The following is a 26,219-nucleotide window of genomic DNA, read 5'->3' as shown; positions in this document are numbered from 1 at the left end:
GTCTTATTTATACGAACACCCGCCGGGGTAGCGTAGTGGCTATTACGATTCACTACTAAGCCAGAGGGCGCGGGATCTAATCCCGGCCACGGCGGCCGCATTTCGATGGGGGCGAAATCCAACAACGTCCATGTACCATGCATTGGGTGCACGTTAAAGAACGGCAGGTGGTCAAAAATTAACCCGGAGTGCCTCACTACGGCGTGCCTCGTAATCAAATCGTGCTTTTCGCAAGTAAAATCTGAGAATTTTTTTGTATTTATTTATACGACCAGCGAAATTCCGGTGGCTCCCACAAAACGATACAGTCAAATTCCAACAGCACGGTGTCGTGCCAACACTGAATTGATGGACTCATGGTGCCGCATACTCATGACACAGAAAGAGACGCTCAGCCATAGCAATCGATGGACAAGTTTGCAAGGCTAAACCCCTCTCTACCTCTTCACACCCCTCCCTCGCCCGAAGCAACATGACCACCGCCATCTCCATCTGGGTCCCTGAAATTTTGCTCAAGATTCTTTCTTGTCGGTATATAGTTGGTTCACATTCATTCGGACAAATGCTATTCATCTTGCTTGCGTGTTTCTAACCTTGTCTTCGTCTTCATTTCACGCTCTTCAATCTCTTCACTAGAAGCGTGGCTGGCGGACTCCTTCCCCGACATCATGAAGGCACTGCTCAGACATGTCAGACTTCTAGGCCTGGCTGACCACTGGGCCTCCGTTTCCTCCGCGGACCCGGACCATGGTTTTGCGTCCAAAAACATTACTCAATATATGTCTCTCTACAAAGTGAAGCTCGCAGGCGGTGTGGTAAACTGAGCACTTGGCTCAGCTTCAGAGGTTCAGCTTCCAATTTGATGCTGAACACGTGTTCACAACACCGCGCGCTACACTCAGTTTTTGCTGTTCGAGAGCTTCTCCTTCCTTCCGGGCCCAACGTTATCCTACACGTGCCTGCATCTGTCGTGATGCCACCAAAACTGGACGTTTGAAAGCGAACGCGTTTGTTAGGATTGAGCGCTGCTCGGGGCTAGCTCTCTCGGCAGAGTCCGATTTCGCTTCGTTCGCATGACGTCACGCGCGTAATAGGAGAGCTAGAACCGCGGCGAGCTGTTGCCAAAGACCAGCGACGCAGCGGCGCCATGGCTTTGAAGACCTGCATGGCAACTGAATGCCCGTTACGACCGAGCGAGGCCGTACAACACGATATTCAAATGCGTCTCTCGCTTTATGGCCACCTTCTTTATTTTTTTGTATGTCTTTCTTTTACTCCAAGCTTGCTTTCGATGGTGCCTCTTGCGCAAAGAGCGGGGAAAGCGTCGGCGGATGACACCCCTGGGAACATGGGATCCCCGACGTTCCCGTTGGGTTCCTGCTGGGCCACGGGAGCAGATTGTCGCGTCGTGTGTGACTTTCTGGCGCGACTCTTGTTTATCGTGTCGTAATTGCGGCCCCAGCCGCAGGCCTTCTCCATTCTAAGCTCTTACTTTTGCCTACGCCCATGCGAAACTCCGGCTGAGTCAAAGAGGCGCTGTCGTGCAGCGTTTGCTGCAACGTGGCGGCGGGCATTTGCCGCCACTCGGCAATCCGTTAAATTGAAGTGCCTTGCAACGGCTGAGGCGTCACTTGACCAACCGTATGAGGGGGAAAAAACGCCAAAACTCGGAGCGCTTTTGTTGCACTTCGCCGCACCGACAGAAGAAGACGTATGGGGAAAACATGAAGCAGCATGGCTTGGCTGATTACAGCACCTGCGTCTGTAGACTTGACGCTGGTTTGTGATTGCGGCTTCCGCTTCGGCTGCGGAGAGGCCAGGAAACGCCACTCCGTCGATTATGGCTCGGTGTGGCGTACACTCGTCGATACCTTCACAAGATTGAACGAGAACGAGACCCTGAGTGCTGGGTCTGCCACAATCCCGAGACAATTCAACACATACTTTGCGTGCGCCTTCCATTTGTGGCCTAGCGAAGGACACTTAAGCTTACTGTATACCGCTTTTTTTTTTTGCAAAGGTAATTGCAAACAGAATCAGGAACACCTTAGACTTCCGTCAACCAAAGGACCAGGCAGGATTGCGTAAAGACTACTCAACAATAGACCATATTCAGGTGATAGAGAAATGTGCGCAATATAACAAACCCTTATATATAGCTTTCATTGATTACGAGAAAGCGTTTGATTCAGTCGAAACCTCAGCAGTCATGGATGCATTACGGAATCAGGGTGTAGACGAGCCGTATGTAAAAATACTGAAAGATATCTATAGCGGCTCCAGAGCCACCGTAGTCCGCCATAAAGAAAGCAAGAAAATCCCAATAAAGAAAGGCGTCAGGCAGGGACATACGATCTCTTTAATGCTATTCACAGCGTGATTACAGGAGGTATTCAGAGACCTGGATTGAGAAGAATTGGGGATAAGAGTTAATGGACAAGACCTTAGTAACTTGCGATTCGCTGATGATATTGCCTTGCTTAGTAACTCAAGGGACTAACTGCAATGCATGCTCACTGACCAGGATAGGCAAATAGAAGGGTGGGTCTAAAAATTAATCTGCAGAAAACTAAAGTAATGTTTAACAGTCTCGGAAGAGAACAGCAGTTTATGATAGGTAGTGAGGCACTGGAAGTGGTAAGGGAATACATCTACTTAGGACAGGTAGTGACTGCGGATCCGGATCATGAGACTGAAATAATAAGAAGAATAAGAATGGGCTAGGGGGCGTTTGGCAGGCATCATGAACAGCAGGTTGCCATTATCCCTCAATAGAAAAGTGTTTAACAGCTGTGTCTTACCAGTACTCACGTACGGGGCAGAAACCTGGAGGCTTACGAAAAGGGTTCTACTTCAATTGAGGACGACGCAACGAGCTATGGAAAGAAGAATGATGGGTGTAACGTTAAGGGATAAGAAAAGAGCAGATTGGGTGAGGGAACAAACGCGAGTTAATGACATCTCAGTTGAAATCAAGAAAAATAAATGGGCATGGGCAGGACATGTAATGAGGAGGGAAGATAACCGATGGTCATTAAGGGCTACGGACTGGATTCCAAGAGAAGGGAAGCGTAGCAGGGGGCGGCAGAAAGTTAGGTGGCCGGATGAGATTAAGAAGTTTGCAGGGACAACATGGCAACAATTAGTACATGACCGGGGTAGTTGGAAAAGTATGGGAGAGGCCTTTCCCCTGCAGTGGGCGTAACCAGGCTGATGATGAGGATGAGGATGATGATGATGATGATCATGATGATGATGATGATGATACCGTTTCCACTCCCGGCCCTTTTCCGAGGTGAAATTTTTGAACGCGTGGAAACTGGTTCACCGTGGCAAATGCGCCATCAAATCCCCACTGAACTTTCTACCGAAGGTGGGCTTAGACGATCGCCTCTTGAACATGCCCTGTATAAAGGCTGCAAAAAAAAATTTAATTATGGGGTTTTACGTGCCAAAACCACTTTCTGATTATGAGGCACGCCGTAGTGGGGGACTCCAGAAATTTCGACCACTTGGGGTTCTTTAACGTGCACCTAAATCTGAGTACACGGGTGTTTTCGCATTTCGCCCCCATCGGTATGCGGCCGCCGTGTGGCTGCAAAATGTGCTTGTGCGAGAACATGCCGTTTGGACGCATTATATCTGTGTGTAGTGTTCCTGCAGTACCAGTGCAGTGTATTGGTTAACGTGTACATAGTTGCTCATTGTACTATGCCATAATCAGCTGCCATCTACATTTCTTTGTCCCTCCCATTTCCCCTTACACCTGTGAGGAGTAGCAGGCTAGAGGCAGGCTTTTCAGGCTGACCTCTCCTCCTTCCTCTTGATCAAAATTCTCTCCCTCCTCCTCTGTAATTCAGCGTCTGTATCAAATGCGCTGCTTTAATATTGATTCTGGCACGTTTTAACAGTGATGCTAACAGGCTTTGACAGCGGTGAGTTGTAACGTGTAGCAGACGCATTTCAAAGCGCTGGCATTTTGTCAAGAAGGGCGGGGGGGGGGGGGGGAGCGAGGACACCGCTGCATGGATAGTTCCCGAGCCATTCGCGCTTGCGTTCTGTTACGCTTCGCTGTGCGCGTCCGTTTTTCTCGCGCGCGTCGCACTGCGCTGTAAATGATGACGCACTGACCAACATACCTCAAGATTTAGACCTATTAAACTCTGTTGAGAGGCGGCGCTAGGGCAGAGCCAAATAAAGAACCATAAACAACGTTGGCATATATAAAGAAAGTTCTCAATAATGAAACTCATTAAAACGCGCTTGTCCGTGTCGAGTCTCCCTCCTTGTCCTTGTCAAAATACGCGCTGCTCTGTTTAAAAGCTCAATAATGGTTCAGGAAGTTTGATGCTGTACATTATTGGTCGTCTGGTAAAAAACGAGAAAAGATAGGCAAGACATTAGGCAAAGAAAAATAGCTTCATGGCGCAACCCACCGCCCCGTTTCAAAGGGGACGCTCACAGCACGCATCCATCCATGCCAGAAATTCCTGCGAGGCTAGATCCGGCTGCAGCCAACATCACCCCCTTCTTTCTACAGCGAAGCGGTATATCACTAGGATCCCGAGATTTTCTCGTCTCCGTCGACAGAAAAGTCAATCAATCACAGCGGAAGGTGCACGCGTGTGGCGCTGGGTTCCTTGCAGCACCACCAGATGGCGCTCTCCTCAGCGCATCCGGCTATATTGTCGGGGCTGGAAGTTAACCAAACATCGGTAGATCGGATGGCTCTGGGAGTTTACGGCAAAACCACAGAGGGGACAGTGCAGGGCGACATGAGTGGGACATCATTTGAAGTCTGCGGGGCGCAGAGCAAAATTAGTTTTGTAGACTTTGGAACATGGTCCGAAATGAATGGGTGGCTAAAATGTATACCACTATCTGTACCTGAAAAGCGTGGACACAGAATGTAGGAAGAGGTGAAGAAAGTTGGCAACCAAGTACAGGGTAATTGAAAGTGTGAATAGCCATCCAGGAGTCATCATAAAGTGAGAGAAGTAGAGACAGTAAATTGTATGCAAACAATGGAAACAAAAATAAAGATCATGGAAAGTTGCAAGGATGAGAAGAAGATAATTGGAAGGGATAATTTGTACGATAACACGAAGAGAAGTGTCTCGCTATTTGGTGCTCGTGCCGGTTGCCTAAGGGCAAAAACATACCGGAGCAAATATTTGCAACGAGATGAAGCATGTGCATGGTGAACCAAATATCCGGAGACCGCTCAGCACATCCTAATTGAATGCGATGGGATTCACCCAGTGAGACCCGTAGGTGACGTACGCCTTGCGGAAGCGCTTGGATTTAAAGTGGATAGAAACGTCAACCGGTCAGCAGTCGAGATAAACAAAAACCTTTTAGAGTATTGGTGGGGAAAAAAAGCAGGAAAGTGATTGATACGACCGGATCCATTACAAGCACAGGTAGCGGCACAAGGTATATAGAAAAGCTTTATGGAAGGAAAAAAGAGTAAAGAGAAGTATACAAAAATGCTGGAATGAAATGCATGTAAAGCATACCTGAGTAACTCAGGTAGGCTAGGTGACTATTTGCCACCTCTCTCTTTCAAAGGAGATGCAAATAAATCGTAAATCACCACACCAGCGGCGGCACCAGCCGCGCAGGGTGAAGTGTAGGTCAGCTTCACCGCTAAGCTCGAAAGTGTCTGAGCGGGCGTGTAACATCGACCATGAAGTTCGCAGAGTCACCGTCATTCTGTGTGTTGCGTAACAGCGTTGAAAAAGAAATCGCGAAAAGCTCCCTGTACAAGCGTTCGTGGTGGGGTAAACTTCGACCGGAAGCAGCTTCTCACGTCGGTGGCAAGCTGAAAGTGGAAGAACGCAACAAAAGTTGCACACACGCACAAACGTCCAGCCTTTTTCTTTCTTTTTTCTGTTGTCCTCTTCGACAGTTCTAGCACTTTCGTGCTGTCCTACGTGAATGAAATACGTGCTCGTGGTGTCGATGTACATCGCATTCTTCACTCGACCTGCATTCTGCAAGTCTGATTTAGTAGGCGATGGTGGAATCATTCACGACGACGATAGTGTGCCATTGACGGTTCCAATAAGGATGTTCCGTTTGCCTATTCTATAGTGCTTGTACAAAATGGTTATCGAATCTCGAACTGTGACCCTCAGCTAACCGCAGACACGTTCTTTCAGGGCTCATCGTCTTCTGTATCGCCTTCGGCATCATAGCCGGCCAGATGGGACCAGATGCGGAACTGATGGTGCAGTTCTTTAGCAGCCTGAACGAAATCATCATGAAGATCGTCTACCTGGTCATGTGGTACGTTTGTTGTTATATGCACAGTATCTGTCTTCCAGTATGTACAAAATTCAATATTACGCAATCTTTATTCTTATTAGCCACAGACTGGGTGAAGTGATGGGCCTTGCTGCTCTTTCTTAAAAGCGTGAGAAGTTTGAGCGACGGACTACGCTAACAGCTTAAAATCGACTACGACATCCGAGAGCTAGTTTCGGGTATTGTAGAGATTATTTGTCCGAGAACGGTATGTCTGTGATTTTCACGATATAGCAGTTGCATTTCTTTCCCCAAAGGTATCAATGGTTGAAAATTATCGCTCAGAGTGCCTGTCTCATTTGGAGCGATCAGTGTATGACGGCGAATTAAGCGTGAGGTGTGACAGGTCAGATATTTATTTTATATTAATTTTTTCTACAGCGCCACAAGCGGCACATGAAGATAGAGAATTGCAATATGTGATGTCATTGGCGCATTTATAAAGAAGGTGGCAAGTATTTTAGTGCGTTTACTGTTAAATTATGTCTCACGGTGCCCCTTGACTCTTCTGGGCGGAAACGAAGTTGATTCATTCAATCATACGTTCATTCATCAATTCTTCCCTTTGCCCTAAATGTGTAACAACGTGAAATGAAGGGGAAAAAGAAATGTCCACCACTGCTTCTGAAAACAGAAAAGCGAACCGACATAAGACAAAGCGATACACTGACTGACAAGTTCACTCCTAAAATTATTTTTACGACTCCCACGTTTACTTTTGCAACAAACTTAATTTAGAGTTACCCTTGACGGGTTTCGTAGGCGGCCCGTTTGTAGCTGGCTGTTCAAGCCGCATTTCAAGCTGCGTTGCAACCTTTGTAATATTGTGATTGGCTCAAGCCGGGATTGCAGCACCAACCACTGCAGTGTGGAAAGACAAACGGGAAGTTAGCGGTGTTTAGCCACGAATGTGCTCTTATAATGTTGCCACTGGTTCTTAGACCTGCCGATAAGGATATCTGTGGACACGTGAAGATATCTGTCTGTTCTTTTTCCAACAAAATTAAGTTGGTATAGTCAGCGCTTGGGTTTGTTCCGCCTTCTGCTGACCACACGTTTGCTTCTCCGGTGCTTAGCATTGTAGTCCCGTCACGGACTTTGCACCAAACTCGCCCAAATCGCTGTCCCAATTCAATGCTACTTCACTCTCTCGTCGTCCAGGTACTCGCCGTTCGGCATCATGTCGCTGATCATCGGCAAGATCATGTCCATCAAGGACTTGGCGCTGACGGCGCAGCAGCTGGGTCTCTACATGCTGACCGTGATCGCGGGCCTTCTGATACATGCCTGCATAACGCTGCCGCTCATATACTTTCTCATCACCCGAAAGAACCCGGTCACGTTCTTCAGGGGGATGCTCCAGGCGTGGATCACGGCACTCGGCACGGCATCGAGGTGGGTGGGGTGCGTTGGCGGGGCCAGCGCGAGTCGTCGTTGCCACGTGCTTCTGAGAAACCCACCTTGCGCGTCTTATTGCACACTGCCTTTTTTTTTCAATCTGTTTTTACACAAACTCGAAAGTGATTGCAATTAAAGCGTTCGTTATGGACGCGAAGCCAGATGCATGCGACACTGTATGCGGGTGGTTTGTTGATGTGTTATTGCCGTCAGCTTTCGATATGCCTGCCAAGACTCCAGTATTTTCCATGATGTTTACGAATTTGGGGTTATCTTACGATCCTAAGAAAAAAAAAGAAATTCGTAACACTTTTTCGTAAAACATTTTAGTAAGACATTTCCATAAAACCTTGTTTTATGAAAGAAAAAAGACATTCTGTTCGTGAAAAGGTCCCGCTCGCCGGTCCCCGAAACTTCCGATGGAAGTCTTGACATGACGAAAAGGTGCAATAGGGACACATGCTTCGAGCGTGTTTGTAGAGACAAGTCCCTGAGGCAGACACGAAAGTGAGTCACTGTGTTCCGAAATTAAGCAGTTTGTTGCGTGCCACTATTTGCTCTGCCGAGTTTGTTGCTGCTTGTATGTTGCGGTCTGAGGTTAACTCATGCTTAATAATATAGTGCGTCTGTATCCCTGGAAAGTCTAATTATGGGGACCTCTTTAAAGCAAAAGTACGAAGTAGCTAAATTGATATGATATAAGAAGTGTATATTGAGTTACGAAGAAAAATAACGGACCACGAACTGATTCGTGACTTGTCGGCTTGTCGGCTAATAGGCACCTTATCTATTACATAAAATAATGGCAATATTCTGAGGCTCCATTAAAAGTATAGCAAATACAAGAAGAATAAATGCACAATGCACCGCAGTGAGCACTAAAGCGTTTGCTATATTACCCACTAAATCTTAAAAAACAAAGTAAGAAACAAATATAGCCACTAGTGAAACTATACCCACTTCTTGCCTGTTTAAACTGGGCGAACCTTTATAGCTACAATGAAATAGCTGTTCTTCAAGTCCTCAGGCAGCCGTTCTACGTGTATGCGTCGAAACATTAAGCAGAAGATGTAACGAGCAACCGGCACTACGAAGCTGCTACCGCAGCTCGGATTTGAGGAAGATCTATTCCAGTAACAGCCGCTCTAGAACCGTGCGATGATATTTCCATCGTTTCTGCCATTCATCGAGAGGCCATGGCCTCCGAGATTTGCGCGAGCCGGCGCGCGCAAATCTCAAAGGATATAAAGAGGAGCGCTCAATTCCTTGCAACACCTCCAGATGGCGCTCGCCTCCTCCATATCGCGACCCACGCAAGAGGCCGCGCTTCTACGAGAAGGCTCGCCTTCGTGCATAGCTTTCGCCGCCAACGTTTCCCGGTAAACATTACGGTTACGTAAGCTGCAGTTGCCGGGAAGCGTAAAAAGCAGTCGGTGATCTTTGAATGCTATCGCGACCCTCTCATAAAGGCGAAGCTTCAGAGTCCTCTAATAATTTTTTTTTCTTGCACGTTGCCCGCGAACAGTGCGGCCACGCTTCCGGTGACATTCCGGTGCCTGGAAGAGAACCTCCACATCGACAAGCGGGTGACCCGGTTCGTGCTGCCCGTCGGCGCAACCGTCAACATGGACGGCACGGCGCTCTACGAAGCCGTCGCCGCCCTCTTCATTGCACAGATGAACGGCATCAACCTCTCTATCGGCGAGGTCATCGCCGTCAGGTGAGCGCAGAGATTGGCGGCGGGCATTGTCTCGCTTCTTGGAATAGCGGACGTAAATCGTGTAGATCGATCCTCGCTGGGACTGTTACAAATAGCGTAGATCGTTTAACTTGTGTGACTAGAAGAAAAGTAAAAGCTGTGAAAAAACCTGTCTCCGGGTATCCTGGACCAACGCTTCGAATCGTGCTATCTAAAAGCGCAAGCTGAAGGGAGCGTCTACCACGTAGACTGTCAGCGAAAAAAAAATGGCACAGCAACCGTTTCGTTTTCTTCACAATTGTTTTTTCTGGCGTTGTGTTTCTACTGATTTGCTGTTCTAACGCGTTGATCTTATCGATCCCCTTCGATTGGGTGGATAAGAGGAACGAATTCTTGCGGGTGCAACTGTCAAGAAACAATGAAAGCCCATTCTCAGTCACTGCCTAGATCAGGCACGTACGATCAAGCACGTGCCTCTCCAGAGACTTCGGGCCGGGGTGGCCCTTACACCATCCATCACTTGCTCTTGGGGTCAACCAGAATGTCTAGTGTCCGAAATCCTCCGCATCCTGCCTCTACAGCATATGCCCGCCACCTGCTTTGGACGTTCCCTGGGGAGATACAGTCCGCGAAAGCGTACTATGGGTTGAGAACTTGAGAAGTGACCAGTCTGAAGACTACAAACGATGGCTCGTGGACACATTCATTCCTATAGGTTGCTTCTGCAGTATGTGCATGAAAATGCGGCCCGTGTGTCTATATTTAATTTCATTCTGACGTTATGCGCCGTAGCAAGCGAAGTAAAAAAAAAACAAAAGCGTGAGCAGAATTCAATTGTTCAGCTCGCTTTGCACGCCCATTCGTTCTGCAGTTTGACGGCCACGGCTGCCAGTATTGGAGCAGCCAGCGTGCCAAGCGCGGGTCTCGTCACCATGCTGCTGGTGCTCACGTCTGTGGGTCTGCCCACGGAGGACATCTCCATGATCGTCGCCGTCGACTGGATGCTGTGAGTATCGTGCACTCCTTCCACCAAAACAAATTATTTGAATAATGTCAAAAAGAGAAAGCCTATGGACGTCTCGCCTTACCATTTTTTTGTCGGCTAATCGGCCGATACCCTGTTCGGAAGGGTACTTACTGACTACAATGTGCCAAAGGTCCACTAAGCGCATAACGTCCCAGTAATGTTATTCGTACGGTACACTGGGCTGGTTCCTATCGCAGTGTGACTCGGATCGCGATGATGGGGAGCGTGCGCTAAATCAAAGCCGCCAGTGAAAGCGTTCCCGAGCCAATCGTTTAGCCGCTTTTTTGATGAAATGGCAAAACGGAAACTCGTCAGCACTTCTGTTGCAAACAAACATGGCCGAAAGCAGCGCGACCGTCTGCCGTTAACACGGAGGAAGGAAAGAACTAGGGGAGGGAGCACTGCGAAACACGATTGAAGCCGCACGAATCGGCCCAACACGTGATCGTCACGTCAGAGCGCGCAGTAGGCTATAGCGCTCCGCCTGTGCAGGCGGAGCGCTACGACCAGGCACCGGGCTCTCGTGCCGGGCACCAACCGGGCACCGAAACCGGACTCTCGTGCCCGGTTGCCGGGCACGAGAGCCGGAGCACGGCGCTCTGAAAAAAAAAAAAACATAGCTGAATGCGCTCCGAGCGCGAGATTTCGGCAAGCCAAATAATAATCGCGACTCCAGAGCGCTCTATACGAGTATATAGCGTTCGAAAGCGACTAGCCTAGTACACTGTAAAATAATTTATACCCTTAAGTGAAAAACGGTGTAAATGTCTATATAAATCACACCCTTAAGGTGTTATTTATATAGGGAGTTATAGACATATTTACACCCTTTCTCACTTTTAAAGGTGTAAATTATTTTACAGTGTATACCATTAAATGTTCTGCCTCTCCTGGCACGTGACTGCCGACGCGGGGCTTCGTTTTTGAATCGGTGACGGCGGTACAGAGAAGTAGAAAGAGGACAGAGAACGGAATGAAAAACTTGGTCAACGCATGCACGCGAAAGAACAGTTAGGAATGTGTTGTGGGCACGGGGAGCCGTAATGTCGGCGTACAAGCGTCTCAAAACGCGCAGCGTTCATTCGACCGTCCAGTCGACCCAGTGTGGCGGACACTAATTGTCCGTGCAGTTCAAATCGGAGGCAACAGCGCAGTCGATTAAACAACTGATTTCTTCGTTTGAACTGGATGCTCTACGCTAAATATGCGCCGCCACCCCCATCCGCCGCCACCCCACGGAAAAATCGATAGCACTTGGGTAAAAGACAAAAAGAACCAAGCCCGCAGAAATCCAGCTATAAAGGGCTTCGTTAAGCGTGAAGCTAATACAAATTTAATGGCCGTTTGCGTATAGCTGCACAAAAATAGAGGTACCGTAGATTTATGCGACCTTGCAGAAACACAGCCCAAATGCTGGCGAAACAGCTTTGGAATAACGAGGCCTGGGCCCCTGGCGTAATTCCTGTTATACTCTTCCCGCAGCAAAGCGTTTCCTATTTCTGTGTAGTATTTTCGTAACGCTGAAACTCCTCTCTCAGCGCTACCACTGTTCCGAGCAAACTTAGAAATGTGTGCGAACTTGTATGTGAGAAAACTTACAATCTGACTTTTCCAGCAGTAGCGCTCGCAGCAAGAGTTCTAAACCTCAATTCACTGCTTGAAAGAGCGCGTGAAAGCCTCCGACGCCATTTGGAAATGTTTTCTACAATGTCTCCAATACATCTACAGAAGTTTATTTAGCCTGTTTAACCTTAGACGAATATTCATCAAATTTTCGTTTTTATGCGCCTATAAGTTCAGAAAGGCTAAACTTGGGCCATATAACGTAAAATTTTTTCTAGTCTGTTGTAATTCCAATCTCCCGACCTTAAACAAACGTAACTACCGACGCCAGTATTGGATGGTTACCTGCACCGTTGTTTGAAGCGCCCAATCAAACCCTTTCCGCTTTTATGGGAGGTCACTTTTGCTTGCTTTCAAAGCGAATCTTGACAGGTTTTTCTTATCTAATTGACTGACAAGAGGCGAGGAACACGCTGAAGCGAAGAAGGTTTCAGTGGGGCCGATCTAACGCAGTGAAAGTAGATAATCGGATGAGGAGGGGGGTGCCGGCGGCGGCGATTGGTCTGCTTCCCCTCGGTTAGCTTGCAGTGGCCGGTCGAAAATCTTGGCGAAGTGCAACGGTAGGGTAAAAATGCCGCTAAAAGAGATCTACGGTGAAAAATAGTTGGTAGAGCGATGTGGTAAACCTGCGGAAAAGGTTTGACAACGTTATATAACTGCCATGCAAAAATGGTTATTATACGCAAATGAATCCATTCTCGCCGGCAGTTCCGTAAAGAAAGTGCCATAGCGATCGGTAGGCAGACATCTTCTATTCTTTTTTGGAGCGGGGCAGTCTCCGGCTATTCAGTTTCAGGGAAAAAGCAGTTCAGTTTTGTTCAGCATATTAAAATACATTTACTGCGTAGACGTCACTTTCACGTGCTGAGTCTTGGCGATTTTGTGACGTCGCGTGACAGACTGGCGAAGCTGGCGCAGCCCGAAAACCTCTGACCAATACCGGCGCGTTATGGCAAAAAAAAAGGTGTAGAATAAGAAGTATTTTTTTTCTTTTGTTCGATCTAATCATGCATAATCTGTGTGTACACGTCATATCAGATGGGGAGTTTTTGTGGTTTTCGTGACGTCGCGTGATTGACAGGCGAAATGGCGGTGGACCGAAATATATTTGACCTGTCGGGGAGGGCTGGTTGCTCAAAATGGAATATGAGCAGTTTGGAATAGCCATATGTTATAGCACCCGTTTTCAGTATTCTGAAAGCAGAGAGAAATAAGAGCCCAAGTAAGCACAAACTTAATTTCGTACGGCGCCCCCAAAGAACCTGCAACCTTGAAATTTCTCCAGCACATTTCTTTCGCACAAAATTTATCCCTACAGTGGCCCATTTTTATTAAGCCGGACAGTTCTGAAACGACACGCCGTTAATGTAAAGAGCTCTGAAACACATTGGCAGAACCTCAGTAAATTTCGACAGCCCATCTAATTTACCCAAGACGCTTCCAAAGTCCTTCACAGATGCCTCTGATATGCCAGACATTCTCATTAATTTCAGTCGGCTACCAGTAGATGGTTCTATTAATACATTTTTATCTATGTTTGACGCGGGCATTTGCGATAACCGTTTGTATTGGGCGCTGTAAAAGAATGTTAGAGATGGATGTTGAGAGGAGACCTTGGTATGGGTGTTTGGAGCTAACTTTCTCTACGCCATATCGTCCCGTTATCAGCTTCGATGTAAAGGCAATTCCATTACCATGTCATGGCAAGAAGAAGGTACACAAGGCATAGGCGGCCTTTGGCCGTCGACTGGCCTGTTGCGAAGAGTGACACTCTTTGCTTCCCTCAAGGGCCTACAATACTAGGCTTGTGCGAGCCAGGCGGGCAGAAGTCCAATGACGTGGGCTCTGTTGGCACTGCCCCAATATAGCCTTCAACACCCTTGGGCTATGGTAAGCTCGACGCCAAGCTGCCATCGTGATGTGATTACTCTTGTTAGCGCCGTCATAGCTCGTGACAGTTGTGGTCTAAATATAACAGCATCCAATATACCTACACCTGATAGGAGCGAAGTGCGAAAACGTTCGTGTACTTTGATTTAGGCGCACGTTAAATAGCCCCAGGTGGTCAAAACTAAACCGAGCTCCCCCACTACGGCGTGCCTCATAAACAGAGCCTGGTTATGGCGCGTAATACCGCGGATTCTAGTTTTAATTTAAATATTTCTACATCATTGTTTAGTAAGGCCGTGCCATCCCGCTGCTCCGATAGTATAAAGAGCTCAGCAATTCTGGAGTACTTCATTTCTGCGGCCAGGTGTTTGTCATCCAGGGTGTCTATCCTCATGGGAAACCTGGAAAATCTCTCTAGCTTTCGGTGAATTTGTCAGTTGTGGAATATGTCGAGAAAGAAGAAAACAACAGCTAATTTTCTGTTTGCTTCGAATCAGGTACTTTATAGGTATCTACAGTTGTTATGGCGAAATTAGGGTTATTTTCAATGGAAACGAAAGCTTGAATTGAACTTTCGCTATTCGCAAATAATGATGTATTTTGACGGTTTTGCGAACCTGGTCGGGTAGTTGGAATGTGTGAATATGATTCAGTCAAATCTGATAGCGCATGTCACCTGATTTACAGCTGTCTAGAAGTAATTTCTAAAAATTGTGGACTGGCATACCAATTAGGGCATGCTCTAAGGCAATATCTGTTTTTCTTGTGCTTGAACCTCCTCCGTCGTAGACCGGGGAGAATTTTCATAAAACAGTGATACAAAACGCGAAAAATATTGTTGACTTAAATTTTGGGCTTTTACGTGTCAAAACCACAATTTTATCAAGAGGCATGCCGTAGTATGGGGCTCTGGAATCATTTTGACCACCAGAGGATACTTAACGTGCCCCAAGTGCACGGCACGGGGCCGTTCTTGCATTTCGCCCTCATCAAACATGAAAAAAGAAAGAACGGAGGACTTGAGCGTGCTAATTTGAGAACCTGTCATTTAGACAAAGTACGAGGGAGGGAAAGATGTCTTTAATTTACTGGAAACACAAACACATGGTTTGCGTTCATTCGAAGTTTACAGTTTTATAGCAAGATTACTTGAGGGAATAGCGCCGCTACAGTCATTAGCCCATTGCTGTAATTATCAGTAGTAAGCGGGTGCTTCAGCGATTTGGCATGGACTTCCTTCAGAAGCCTCACTGCGGCTTCATTTAATGTGTTCCTACTGGTTCAGCTCTGTTGCATGCAAGCCGCACCACGTTCAAAGCATTTGATTGCTTTAAGTTCACAACTCATTAGTTATGGCTCGCAATTTTCGTGGCATAGATTAGTTTTGACACTTCCGAGCAATCGCGTCGCTGGATGGGGATGAAAATCGGGCGGCAAAACTTGCAATATGTATTTACGTCCTTGTTATGCTTTGAGCACTTCATTTCTCGCTTGTAATGTACGGAAAACAGTAAGGCGGTCGAAATTCGAAGATGCTAGCAAGATGGTACGGCGGCAGGAAGATGGCAGAATTGGAATGAGGACAATCGTTACCATATATGCATACCACGAATTTCTAATCACAGATTAGGGACCGTATTCACACACACGCAAAAAAAAACTCATTACGCTGAATCTGTTCCTAAAATCAGGCACGAAGCAATTCTAATGTCGGACATATCATCAGTGAAGGCGTTCGGCCGGTACCCAGCAGAACTTACGGATGAAAAGGGAGCGATTCCCTGGCGTTAGCCCTAGTCTCGAAACTTTCAGCCTCTACTGCGGGTTCTCCCAGGAGCCGGTCGCATTTTTATTTTTACTTCTACAAAGAGTTACGCAGCCTTCCCGTCCATCACGTTTGCTCCGTCTCTTTGTCGCCTCAAGGCCAAGTGGATGCGGCTCGCCCGCTTTGTTAGCAGGCGGCGACGTACAGCGTGTCCCGACCACCCGGCTCGTTTGAGACACGGCCCGCGACCCCGACTATAGCTACGCTTCCCCGGGATGACGTCACTTCGGTTGACGGAGCCAGGGGGGTTCCGAGCTGGGCTCCTTTATTTTCGGTGCGCGAACGCATTTCAGCCTCCGCTACCCGAAGAACGCCGCCAAAATATGCGGATTACCGAAATTTCGGCAGAGGATAGGTTACACAAACCGCTGCGTACTATGTGCAGTCTCCCTACGTTTGCTGCCTCTTTGGATCGGGTCAGGCCTAAGGGGAGGAGGCTTTTCGCTTCATCTCCCAAACACCGGCAGCGCTCTCCGCCGCGTTCTTTTGTCTGCGGATCGTCTGTCTTTTGTTTGTTTGCCTGTGCTGGCTCTTCGCAGCTTTCGTTTCGTCTGCTAGCATTCCCTCGGTGGCGGCCGTCGGAGCGTCCGGGGGCACTCGTGAGCAGTGACACGGAGAGAAGAAGCGAGGTTTGGTCGCGTTCCAAAGTTTGTTTTTAGAAAAGACCACCGCGCGCAGGTTCCTCGCCGCGTTCTCCCCCGGGGTGCGCGGATAACTCTTTTGGCAGGAGTTTGCCACCCCCACCTCTTCCCGGCGCCTCGAAGCCTAGCGTACCGCCGCAGTAGACGGTGTCTGCAATAACGGTTTCGCGGAAGCAGTTGGAACACGAGCCCCTTGTTTCGCAAACTTCGCTCGCATCATTACACATGCTCCCTTCCTTTTATTTTTTTCTTCTTGTAAACACTGAGCCTCTCAGTATGTATGTAGAAACCAGGGTCCGTTTTTACAAAACGATTTCTTATACTAGAACTGTTCCTAAGAACCGACAGCCAAGAGCGCTCATTACAAACGAAAAGATTAGGAAATTCAGACCCTGATGCCTGACTTCATTAGTTTACTGACGTATTATCTAGTTTATTATGCTAATAAGTTTGTTTCCTGTATTATTGTGGGTATTATTGTTAAAAAGTATCTCTTACTCGTTCAAAATCTGGTTCCTTGTATATTATTAATCGCTGCATGACCATACTTATATTTGTGTTGTATATTTCTCGCCTAGTTGTTGCACTAAATCATAATAATATCTTGTTTATGATACTACGTCAGTATGTTTCTTATATTCCTGTGTTGCTTAACCACTGACTGTCCAGTGTACTACTCCCGGAGATGTTGACCTTTGTCGAAAGGCATGGAGCGCTTACTTCCTCTTGTCACGTCTCGTGGCACATTGTACGCACGTATGAATAAATTGAAATTTGATATGTCCCGCATACGCTTCGTGGGTCTTAGAAGTGGACATCTAATGAGCTTTCAGTAACACGGGAATTTCACCGTCATTGGAAATATATAGGGCCTTATCAGTGGTTGGTGGCTGTTTCAGTAGTCCTTTTTATGAGTGCACACTACCTGAACGATATCTATATTCCCTCCCTTGAGAAATGCGTGATCTGGCCGTCTGCACTGTACAGCTTTGTCTGCAGTCGTGGAAGGTGTGGCAATAGCTGCTGCTCTGCGCAAACTAAAGACATTGCCTCCACAGAATCTGACCCTCCTTACGGACTCAAAGGCCGCTTTGCAACAACTCTACCATGGTCTACCGTCCACCAAGTTCCCGCGCAAATCACTAACCCTCGTGAAAGAACTCGGCAACAAAAGGCTTCCCACTGAAGTCTCAGTGGATTCCCTCCCATGTTGGCGTTGCTGGCGGCGAAAAATCTGATGCTCTTGCATACATCGTCCTCCCAAAGTCAAGGTCCCAAAGAGTAATCAAGTCAAAAAGTCTCACATTCAAGATCACTTTGGGTCGCTTTGGTTTCCACCACATATGCCCTGCATAACCAATAGATTTCGTCGAGAGGAAGCCTCAGTTCTATACCAAATAAGGACAGGATCGGCTAGTACACCAGCATGGTCATTTTAGACGGGACGCATCAATTCTCCGAACTGTAGGACATGTGACGAGACAGGAGCCACTGAACACTTTCTGTGATCGTGCCAGAAAATCCAAGATGGAAGGGACGCTGTCCTGAAAAGTCAGCAAGAAAAGGACCTTCCGCATGCGTGTCTGCAACAGCTTGTTTTCCTCGAAGGATCAGTTATAGCCCGCGAAGAAACTTCACGTCTCCTTACCGCACTCTTAAGAGAGACTAGTCTGATGGACATGTGGTGAAACATCGCAGTGATACTATAAGAGACGCTTGGGCGCAGCAACTGCCGGCCTTGATCGCCAGGCTAAATCCGCCTGTTGCTAAACTCACCACCACCACAATTTCAATTTACACTTCACTGTTTATACGATGCTCGTCGAATCATTTATTTAGGCCTTAAAGGCCCATAGTGCATAGCATAAAGGGTGGAATTCAACTGCAGAGTGATATAAACCAGCTTTACAGGGTGGCCAAACTATCGTGCACCGAGATATTTAAAAAAGATGAGTCATTTCGCGTGATGAAAATGGACTGTATATTGTTATCATCCAGTTGAGCAAGTGGAAGGGATTTTTCGTTCATGACATTCAACTACATAATCATAGTAAATTATCTAACTTGCTAAATTACTCTCCCCATTGTTAAGGTGTCAAATAGGAATTTGTAGAAATGTATAAGGAAAATCGAACATGGATGTTTTCAGCAAAATACTATTTTGCTGAAAACAGCAAAATACTATATTCAGCAAAATACTATTTTCAGCAAAATACTATTTTGCTGAAAACACGCTTTTTTGTGCTTGAAGAAAGCCCGTGCAACATGAGGAGTGCCACATGAGGCAACCAATTGTGCTATATGAAAAGCATCCAGATCAACCTCTCAGCAGTCTTTAATCTCTATCTGTTTGTTTGTCCGTTTGTTCGTTTTTTTTCTTGTTTGTTTGTTTGTTTGTTTGTTTGTTTGTTTGTTTGTTTGTTTGTTTGTTTGTTTGTTTTTAAGACGCGTCTCTTCAACCGGGTCAGGATTGCCCAGTTGAAGTGACTTGTGTATTCATTTTTCCACGAGTTAAGAAATCCAGCGTGCAGCTTTGGCAAATGTGCACCTCGATTGGTTCCGACGAAATTCTGTCTTGTCGTGTCATGCGTGTGAAACTAGTGTTTCCTTATCAAACTTGGAATTATTTGAAGATGGCACACATATGGGCAGATTGACAGATATGCACGAAATGATGCAAATGCTTCGAGCAAAATATAAAAAAAAAAGCGTTGGGGATTTCACAGGAAGCCCTCGGTTCATCACCGTGCACTCTTTTTCTCCTCCACTCGCAGGGACCGTATTCGCACGTCCATCAACGTCCTCGGTGACGCCTTCGGCGCAGGGATCGTGTATCACCTGTCCAAGGGGGAGCTGGACAAGATAGATGCCGAACACGCCCGGCTCGAGCTCGAGATGGGCGAGGCTGGTCGCAAGGGGTCCTACATGCGGCGACCCAGCGGCTTCGCGGGGCCGGGGTCGTCGGCGCCCCCGGACTACGGGGCGAACCCCGGGGGACAGAACTTCGTCAGCGGCGAAGGCAACAGCGAAACGCAGATCTAGAGGAGTAGGCCGCCACGGCTGTATGGGCCTGAATGCGGAACGGGCCGAGAAGTTCGAGTTCGGGCCAACTTACGCGCCTCCCTGTTCCCTCCTGGGCGCCCCTCCCCTCCCCCCGTTAGAAGCCGCCGTGACGTCACCGAGCAGTGCGCACGGAGGCAACTTACACGCCTTCGAAGTTCTTTTTTTCTTTTTCCTGCTTTCCAAACGTGATTTCCTTCTGCAACAATAACTGTCTTAGTAGAGTATTTTTACCGTAGCGTTACCGACACATCGTCACCGGAGTCGCCTCCCCACCTCCCAGCCGCGCATGCGGTTGAGGCGGCAGGCGGTATCAGTGAGGATACAGCGGTGACGCTATGCTGAAATGTCCCTAACTTAGGTGCGTGCTTCATCATCAAAAACCGTGCGCTGCGCACGTTGCTTTCTTGTAGATAACTGTGCGCGCCTGTACGAAGCGTTAGCAGAGGAAAGGACTCACGAAGCCAAGCACTCACAGGGTTGAAAGCGCGAGCACGTTAAATTGTGACAACTGCATCTGTGCGCGGAATGCTCGCTTCTGGGAGGGCAGGAGGAACTTTTCGGGAGTCCGCCGCTGTGTTTGCGGGAGAGACTCCGAACAACTAAAAAACACCCGGCTGGCGTCCGGAACGCTTGCAGAAAGTCGTGTTCTGGGTACACGCTAAAGTTTTTCCAGCACACCCCGCATCGCCAATTTCTGCGGTCGCTCGCAAACACGGCGCAGGTGGGCATTCGTTTAGTGCTTCACCGTCGAACAAAGCCCGAAGTGACTGGCAGAAATGTTGAAGGCGTTGAAAAAAAGAAAGGTAAATAGAGCCTTATCCGGTTAAGCCCAATTGCGCGCAGGAGAAACGATGGTTAAAGGTTGCTATTTACTTCACGGCGCAGCAGTGTCGCGAAGGGAACAAACAGGACGTGTTACAAAATTTCATCCAATACTTTATACGCCACTGTATGAATTCATAGTTAATGCCCTTCTAGTTTTTCTTTCTGCGCTAGCCTTTGGGAAATGGACAAGTGACTTCGATTTTCCAGCAATATTAGTTATAGAGAGCCTAAGGCCAACGGCGAGGGTATGGCTGCTGAATTAACTGGCGAATTCAATAGCGTGAACGTATGATTACTTTTGATTACCTTGTATTTGTTTCATTTGCTCATCCCGCGACGAAGAAAAATAGACAAGATGTCGATAGGTCTATCGTAAGCTGAGAATCCAAGTGAAAGTTACTGTATTGCAAAGGCTACCTTGAAAGTCGAACCATGAAGGTAGATTTAATGGTCAGTTATTTAGGTGACTGTGCCATCTAGATGCAAATCAGTGGCTTCCTCGCCGTTCATCCTGCAGTTTGCGACAAAGAGGCACTGGAAGGTTCAACCGCATGCCTGTAACAAGTGTCCTATCACTTCGGGCTTGATATTCTACGGAGAGCAAGCGAACAGATGTGTGCTAAAAAAAAAAAACTTCATCGGATGAATGTCGGCCCTTTTATCATTGCTGCGTCTGTTCGTGTCACCCTTTTATTCCATTTCTTTTGTACGTATTTACTTGTTCTGCACTCACCGAAGCCAAAACACCCGCTGTGTCCCTTTCGCCAAGATTCTACTGCATCTATGTCCAAAGTGGAAGTGCTTCATAAGGGCTTATAGACGCATCATCCCAAATCTTCTCTAGAGATTTAAAGCAAGCAACTTACGTTGTCAAGGTGTTCCTCTGACGGACTTTTCTTCCTGCTGTCGCGAAATCCACACCGCAGCAGTTTTTGTGCAGTTAGCTCCATCAGACAAAAAAAAAAAATGACGCCATCGTACTCATCTCGAACGTCGGTGGTTTTCTTCAAGCTGCCGTCATTTCGTCAGACTATCTGCATCACTCTGCTGGAACAGAGCTTCCGCTTCAGCTCGTTGGCGCGCTGCTGCTGATAAACATGCAGTGTCCGTCAAATCGCCATCCCAAGAGGAGGCTAGCACGCCAAGCCGAACTTTGTATGCACATCACGTGGCCTGGTCACAGTGCGGCATGGTTGTAAGCGCCGTGTACCTCAAACGGGATTCGGTTGAGCCGCCTAGGTAGGCGCGCGTAAAGTTAGGCCTAAGGGAGCACATCGCCGCATTAGTGTTACGCACCGCAGCATCGGCGTTCGCGTTTGACTGAGTACAAGTTGACGGCGCTGTGGATGCAAGCACTGTATTTCATGACGTCTTTCGTCCTCCGAGGCTCCATTAACGAAAGCGCACATCAAGTCTTGTACAGCTAATCACGGCACGCGATCCGTTTTCCGCATTCGTGCAAACCGGGTGCAAATGTTTTGTCTTCGAAAAAATATCCATGTTCACGCGAGATTTCGTCTCGCAAGCCCGATGAAACGGCGTTGAATGCGCAGGGTTGTACATTGTTTCAGCTTCGTTTCCCCCTTTTTTTTTTTTTCTTGCATCGTTTTAAATCCAGCCCTAGCCGTCGGCCTCCTCTTTTCGGAGTTCCTCAAAATAAAGATTCCGGAACCAAAGCGTCCCAAACGGTGGCAGGGAAACCGGGCCCGTGCCCCCCCAAGGACCACCAAGCTGCCTCCGCACTAGAAACGGCTGCACTTGACAAATCGCGATCCCAGCGCTACTTATAGAAGCCCTCGGGGACGTGGAGTGGCAGGGTCGGAGTTGCGAAACCAATCGCCGGCAGCGAAGCAAGAAACGTAGTAGCCGGAATTCGTATGTTTTCTGCAAACACCGCTGTCTGGCTGTATCCTTTGCATATCTGCTCAAGTCATCTCTGCAATGAGTCTGTCATTGGGATGCCTGCTTATGTTAGGCCAGTGAAGCAGAAAAGCTGGATTCCAAAGACACTCTGCACTTCGCTGGGTCCGCTTTTGCTCTCCTCCTCGTACATGTTTGGGCACCTTTCAGATGTTTAAAGGACCCCAGTTCTGGTTCAAACCGCATGTGCTTCTAACGTCATTCTTTAGATGGTGACCTATACGTGGAGTCCAGAAATAAAAGTAAAAAAAAAAATTCAAGCATGCTTAGGTGTGGGCACACACATTTTACTGATCAAATTTTCTTCTAATATTCCAGGCTGCTCTGACAGCTATGTTGACTTTGTCAGCTTACTTGCGGCCGGCTGGCAGCTGAATTACCATGACACCTGCTGTGTGAGGCAAATGGTTTTCACATCAATTAAAGACACGCTTTGTTGGAAGTCGCTTGTTCACATTTCGCATTTCTCTCCTGCTGTTCATATGGAAAGTGGGGTATAAACAAAAGTACAAAGACATTTACGAGCAGTCGAAGAACTGCTGTGACCCCGAGGTTCTATCCAACATGCCGAAACCGGAAGTCGCGTCGGCTCGCAAGTGGCGTAACTTCCGTTTCTTTATTCGTTGCATCCGGCAATTTTCTTTCATGCCACAGCTGTGTAACATGGAAAACAGTCTGCGGAGCTCAGCGACCGACCGACCCCGCCTAGTAACTTCCTGGCCCGCCTCCAAACACGATACGCGGCGGCTCGGCCTCGATGTTCGGCCGAGTTTGTTTTTTTTTGTCAAACGACCTTCAGAACAATATTTTCAGCGCAGACGGGTGGTGGCTTACAAGGTCATGTGTTGATGTTTGGTTTTTATTTCTACGCGGTTCTTTTGTGTGTGCGTATGTCTTCCACCTCTGTTCCCTTGGTTTTTCAAGGTCCTCTTACGTGGCACCTCACAATAAACATTGGTGCAGTCGTCTTGCATGCAAGCATTCTGTGCATGCGAGCTTCTACGTCAAGGGACATATACATGACAGCGTACTTCACTTTTCCAGCCATATCGTACTGACTAAAACTGCCTGACACTACCTGCAGGCATTTAGACAACATAACTTATCTAAAGCACTTCAGTTTGTATTTACTAAACAAGAGTAAAGTAAAAGTGCGCGATAAGACGAGAATACGTTCACACATTGAAGTGTGCAAGAAACAATATCAGATGCCACCCGTGATTTTAAATAATGTCCAGTATTTTGAGAACAATGCGACTTATTACTGGCAATCATTGTGATTAGGCTGCCTTTACGTTGTAACTTTTCCTGGTTCTAGTTGATCTACATTTGCTCACAGAAGGCATCGAAGCTCTCTCAATCATACTTCAGAATTGAGGCGGCTGTAGCTCAAAACTGAAGAACGGCAGGTATCAGGTTTCACGATGCTCTTGACAAACTGCACTTCCGTTCCGTAGATAAGCTACGGAACTAGTTGCAAGTACGAACACGGTGTCGTCCTCGTCAGTCATTTTATGGCCGAAAAAAGAGATATTCTAGTATAGTGCCGTTAGTCGACATTTGCCCACTCACCGTTCGCTACTTGGGGCACTACGACAGACGACGCAACTTTTCAGGATAGACATGTCATACGCTGTCACCCTGACCATTTCCCTTGAGCTAGCCTGATCCAACGTTGTTGCATTTTTTTTTACTTCTCGTGTAAGAATTTAGCGTGTTTTCCTGAACTGCTTGCGTTGGTTGCTGAGTATTAGTTAGCAGCTGCCTTCTTCATTTGCTCATTACTCCCGACGAGATGGATGCGAACAATTGTGTTTTCCTGTGTACACCGCTAAATTATCTGCGTGAACCGCTTTAATCGCACTATAAAGAAAGCGGTGCGCATGCCGTGTAGAGAACTGGTGAAGGTGAATTGGTCCTTTGTGCAAATTCTCTTCTACCTTTCCTTTGCTCATTTTCCAACAAAATACATTATTTCAGAAAAAGTAAATGTTCGCTGTTACAAATAGCCTTTACTGTTCGCGATTTTCATCCTAACGCACCCTTTACGCCGCTTTGTGATTGCCTAAAACTTGAAGTCCAACTTCAACATGAAACTCACCACTTCATCATCACAGAATATAGTCATCATCACTCATTTAATACGCTGCCTTTGGACCTGTTTATTGATTCTCTTCGACCTGTGTTTGTTCTTTCTTCAGTACCAGTGTGCAGGTGATGCAATATGAATGTGTCTCTGTAACCAGCGCGTCTTACAAGATTGTACTTGAATGCTTGTATGGATGAGGTGCTCTCGTCAGTGCGTTAACAGTCATGTTTTGTTTGCTTTAAACCACGGCATGAATTCCAGTATACAATGTTTCTTCTAAATGCTGTAGACTTCACGCTTACTAATGTTCTGCATAATACCAACTCTTAGTAAAAAGTTTTGTTAGCATCTATGACATTTTCTAATGCCCACACTAACAGCAAAACACCTATACAATGTATGAATCCCATTAGTAGGCTGCTCTTCGTGAACATGACTTGCAGGTTACATTTTATGCCACGCGAAAGTTTTCTCAGTGGCGACGAAATGAGTAGCGACATCGCTTGATCTAGGTGGTGTTACTCACATGTACACAACTATGTCATGATACTTCTGCCATCTTTAACGTTGAGGTTTTTTTTTTTTTTTTTGCTGAACGCGTTTGTACTCTGTACTATAGTTTGCGGTGAGCTTTCATAAAAGCTACGGACGACGTACAAACCCTCAAGTCTCCACAAGAATAAAACTATTTTCGCAGAATTTACAAAATTTTTATAATTCGTATTTACATTTCACAATGTCACTTAGCCTCATGCATAGGTTACGTTCAACTACTGCTTTTGCAGGACAAAAAATATCTTTTTTTCACTTGTGTCGACAACTGCCTTAAATATGTAGTCATCAAAGTACCATGTTTTATTGCAGCGATTCATTCGCTTTGATTTTCTTGTGTTTTGGTGTTCCTTTTGTGGCATAGCTTTAGCAACATGATTCTGTACACAACGGAAAAATTAAATCATTCACTGAATTAAACAATAAAATGCTGTTTGTTTTGTTCCTTTTGTTCCTCTTAGTTTCTTTTCTGAATGGACAATAATACTCTTCAGAAATACACAGCAATATACACCAAAGGTTTCAGCTTTGACGTTTCGTGAAATAAGCCAACAAATAGGACATACAACAGTCCTAATGTGGCAATCAATGCATAAATTTGGTGGTGTTGCTTTTATGCAGAGGTGCACATTAAGTAAGCCATCCTGTGAAGAGCACACGTCACAAATACTTTGGCGAGTTATTCAGAATGTAGACAACAAAGTTACGTATGTTAACTTCTGACATGTGGATTCCCCTGAAATGTATTGCGCCATCACTCAACGTGTCGCAAAGCTTTCAGCTTATAAGAAAATATTAATTCCATCTCGTGATTCTCATTTCGAGTTATAGATTCTTGGGTAACTTTCAAAGCCCTGGCGCAATCTTACAGTCCGCTTAACGATGGCTGTTTTAGAACGAACAGCATACAAGAAGGGGCGCTTCACAGAGTCAAAGTACTCGTTCATCACAGCATGCTAGTCTGTCATTGCTTCAGTGACAAGTGCTGTAGGTTAGTTGTTAGTAGTGGAGGGATAGATGTTGGCACCAGTGGATCCGGTTGTAGCCGGGTTGCACGTCAGAACACCTACAAGTATTTCAACACGACCATATCGCTTTTGTCACCGTTGAGCAGAGGATGCGTAGTGCAACGCGAATTCCTTGCGGGATGCTATCAAAAGCCCAGAATGACCAACTTTTCCGATATTCCACCCGCCGTTATTGACATATCGCAGCGTTCGAAGCAAGGAGAATCCAGTGGTTCGGCACTTGAGGTATCGTAAAACTAACTGTAAAGGCCACTATACTGGTTATTGATTTCTTGTTTGTTTTTTCATAGGTGTGTAGGATAGATTTGGTGCATTAGAAGTCCAGCCCCT

The 26,219-nt window shown here is 46.8% G+C and overlaps 1 protein-coding gene across 3 annotated transcripts in view; it reads left to right on the top strand.

Annotated features, from left to right (window-relative positions):
* Positions 1 to 25,306, top strand: part of LOC126546272 (excitatory amino acid transporter-like) — a 256,126-nt gene extending 230,820 nt beyond the window's left edge. For all 3 annotated transcript variants that reach the window (XM_050194425.3, XM_050194424.3, XM_055062201.2), the window contains 5 exons: positions 6,165 to 6,291; positions 7,471 to 7,704; positions 9,233 to 9,427; positions 10,278 to 10,412; positions 19,187 to 25,306. In XM_050194425.3, coding sequence (XP_050050382.1) covers positions 6,165 to 6,291; positions 7,471 to 7,704; positions 9,233 to 9,427; positions 10,278 to 10,412; positions 19,187 to 19,454 — 959 coding nt within the window. In that variant the 3' untranslated portion in view covers positions 19,455 to 25,306. The remainder of the gene's footprint in view (positions 1 to 6,164; positions 6,292 to 7,470; positions 7,705 to 9,232; positions 9,428 to 10,277; positions 10,413 to 19,186) is intronic.
* The last annotated feature ends 913 nt before the right edge of the window (positions 25,307 to 26,219 follow it).

The sequence above is a fragment of the Dermacentor andersoni genome, chromosome 10, assembly GCF_023375885.2.
Source record: "Dermacentor andersoni chromosome 10, qqDerAnde1_hic_scaffold, whole genome shotgun sequence".
In the NCBI taxonomy this organism is placed as follows: domain Eukaryota; kingdom Metazoa; phylum Arthropoda; class Arachnida; order Ixodida; family Ixodidae; genus Dermacentor; species Dermacentor andersoni.
This window is presented reverse-complemented; position numbering and strand designations above follow the sequence as displayed.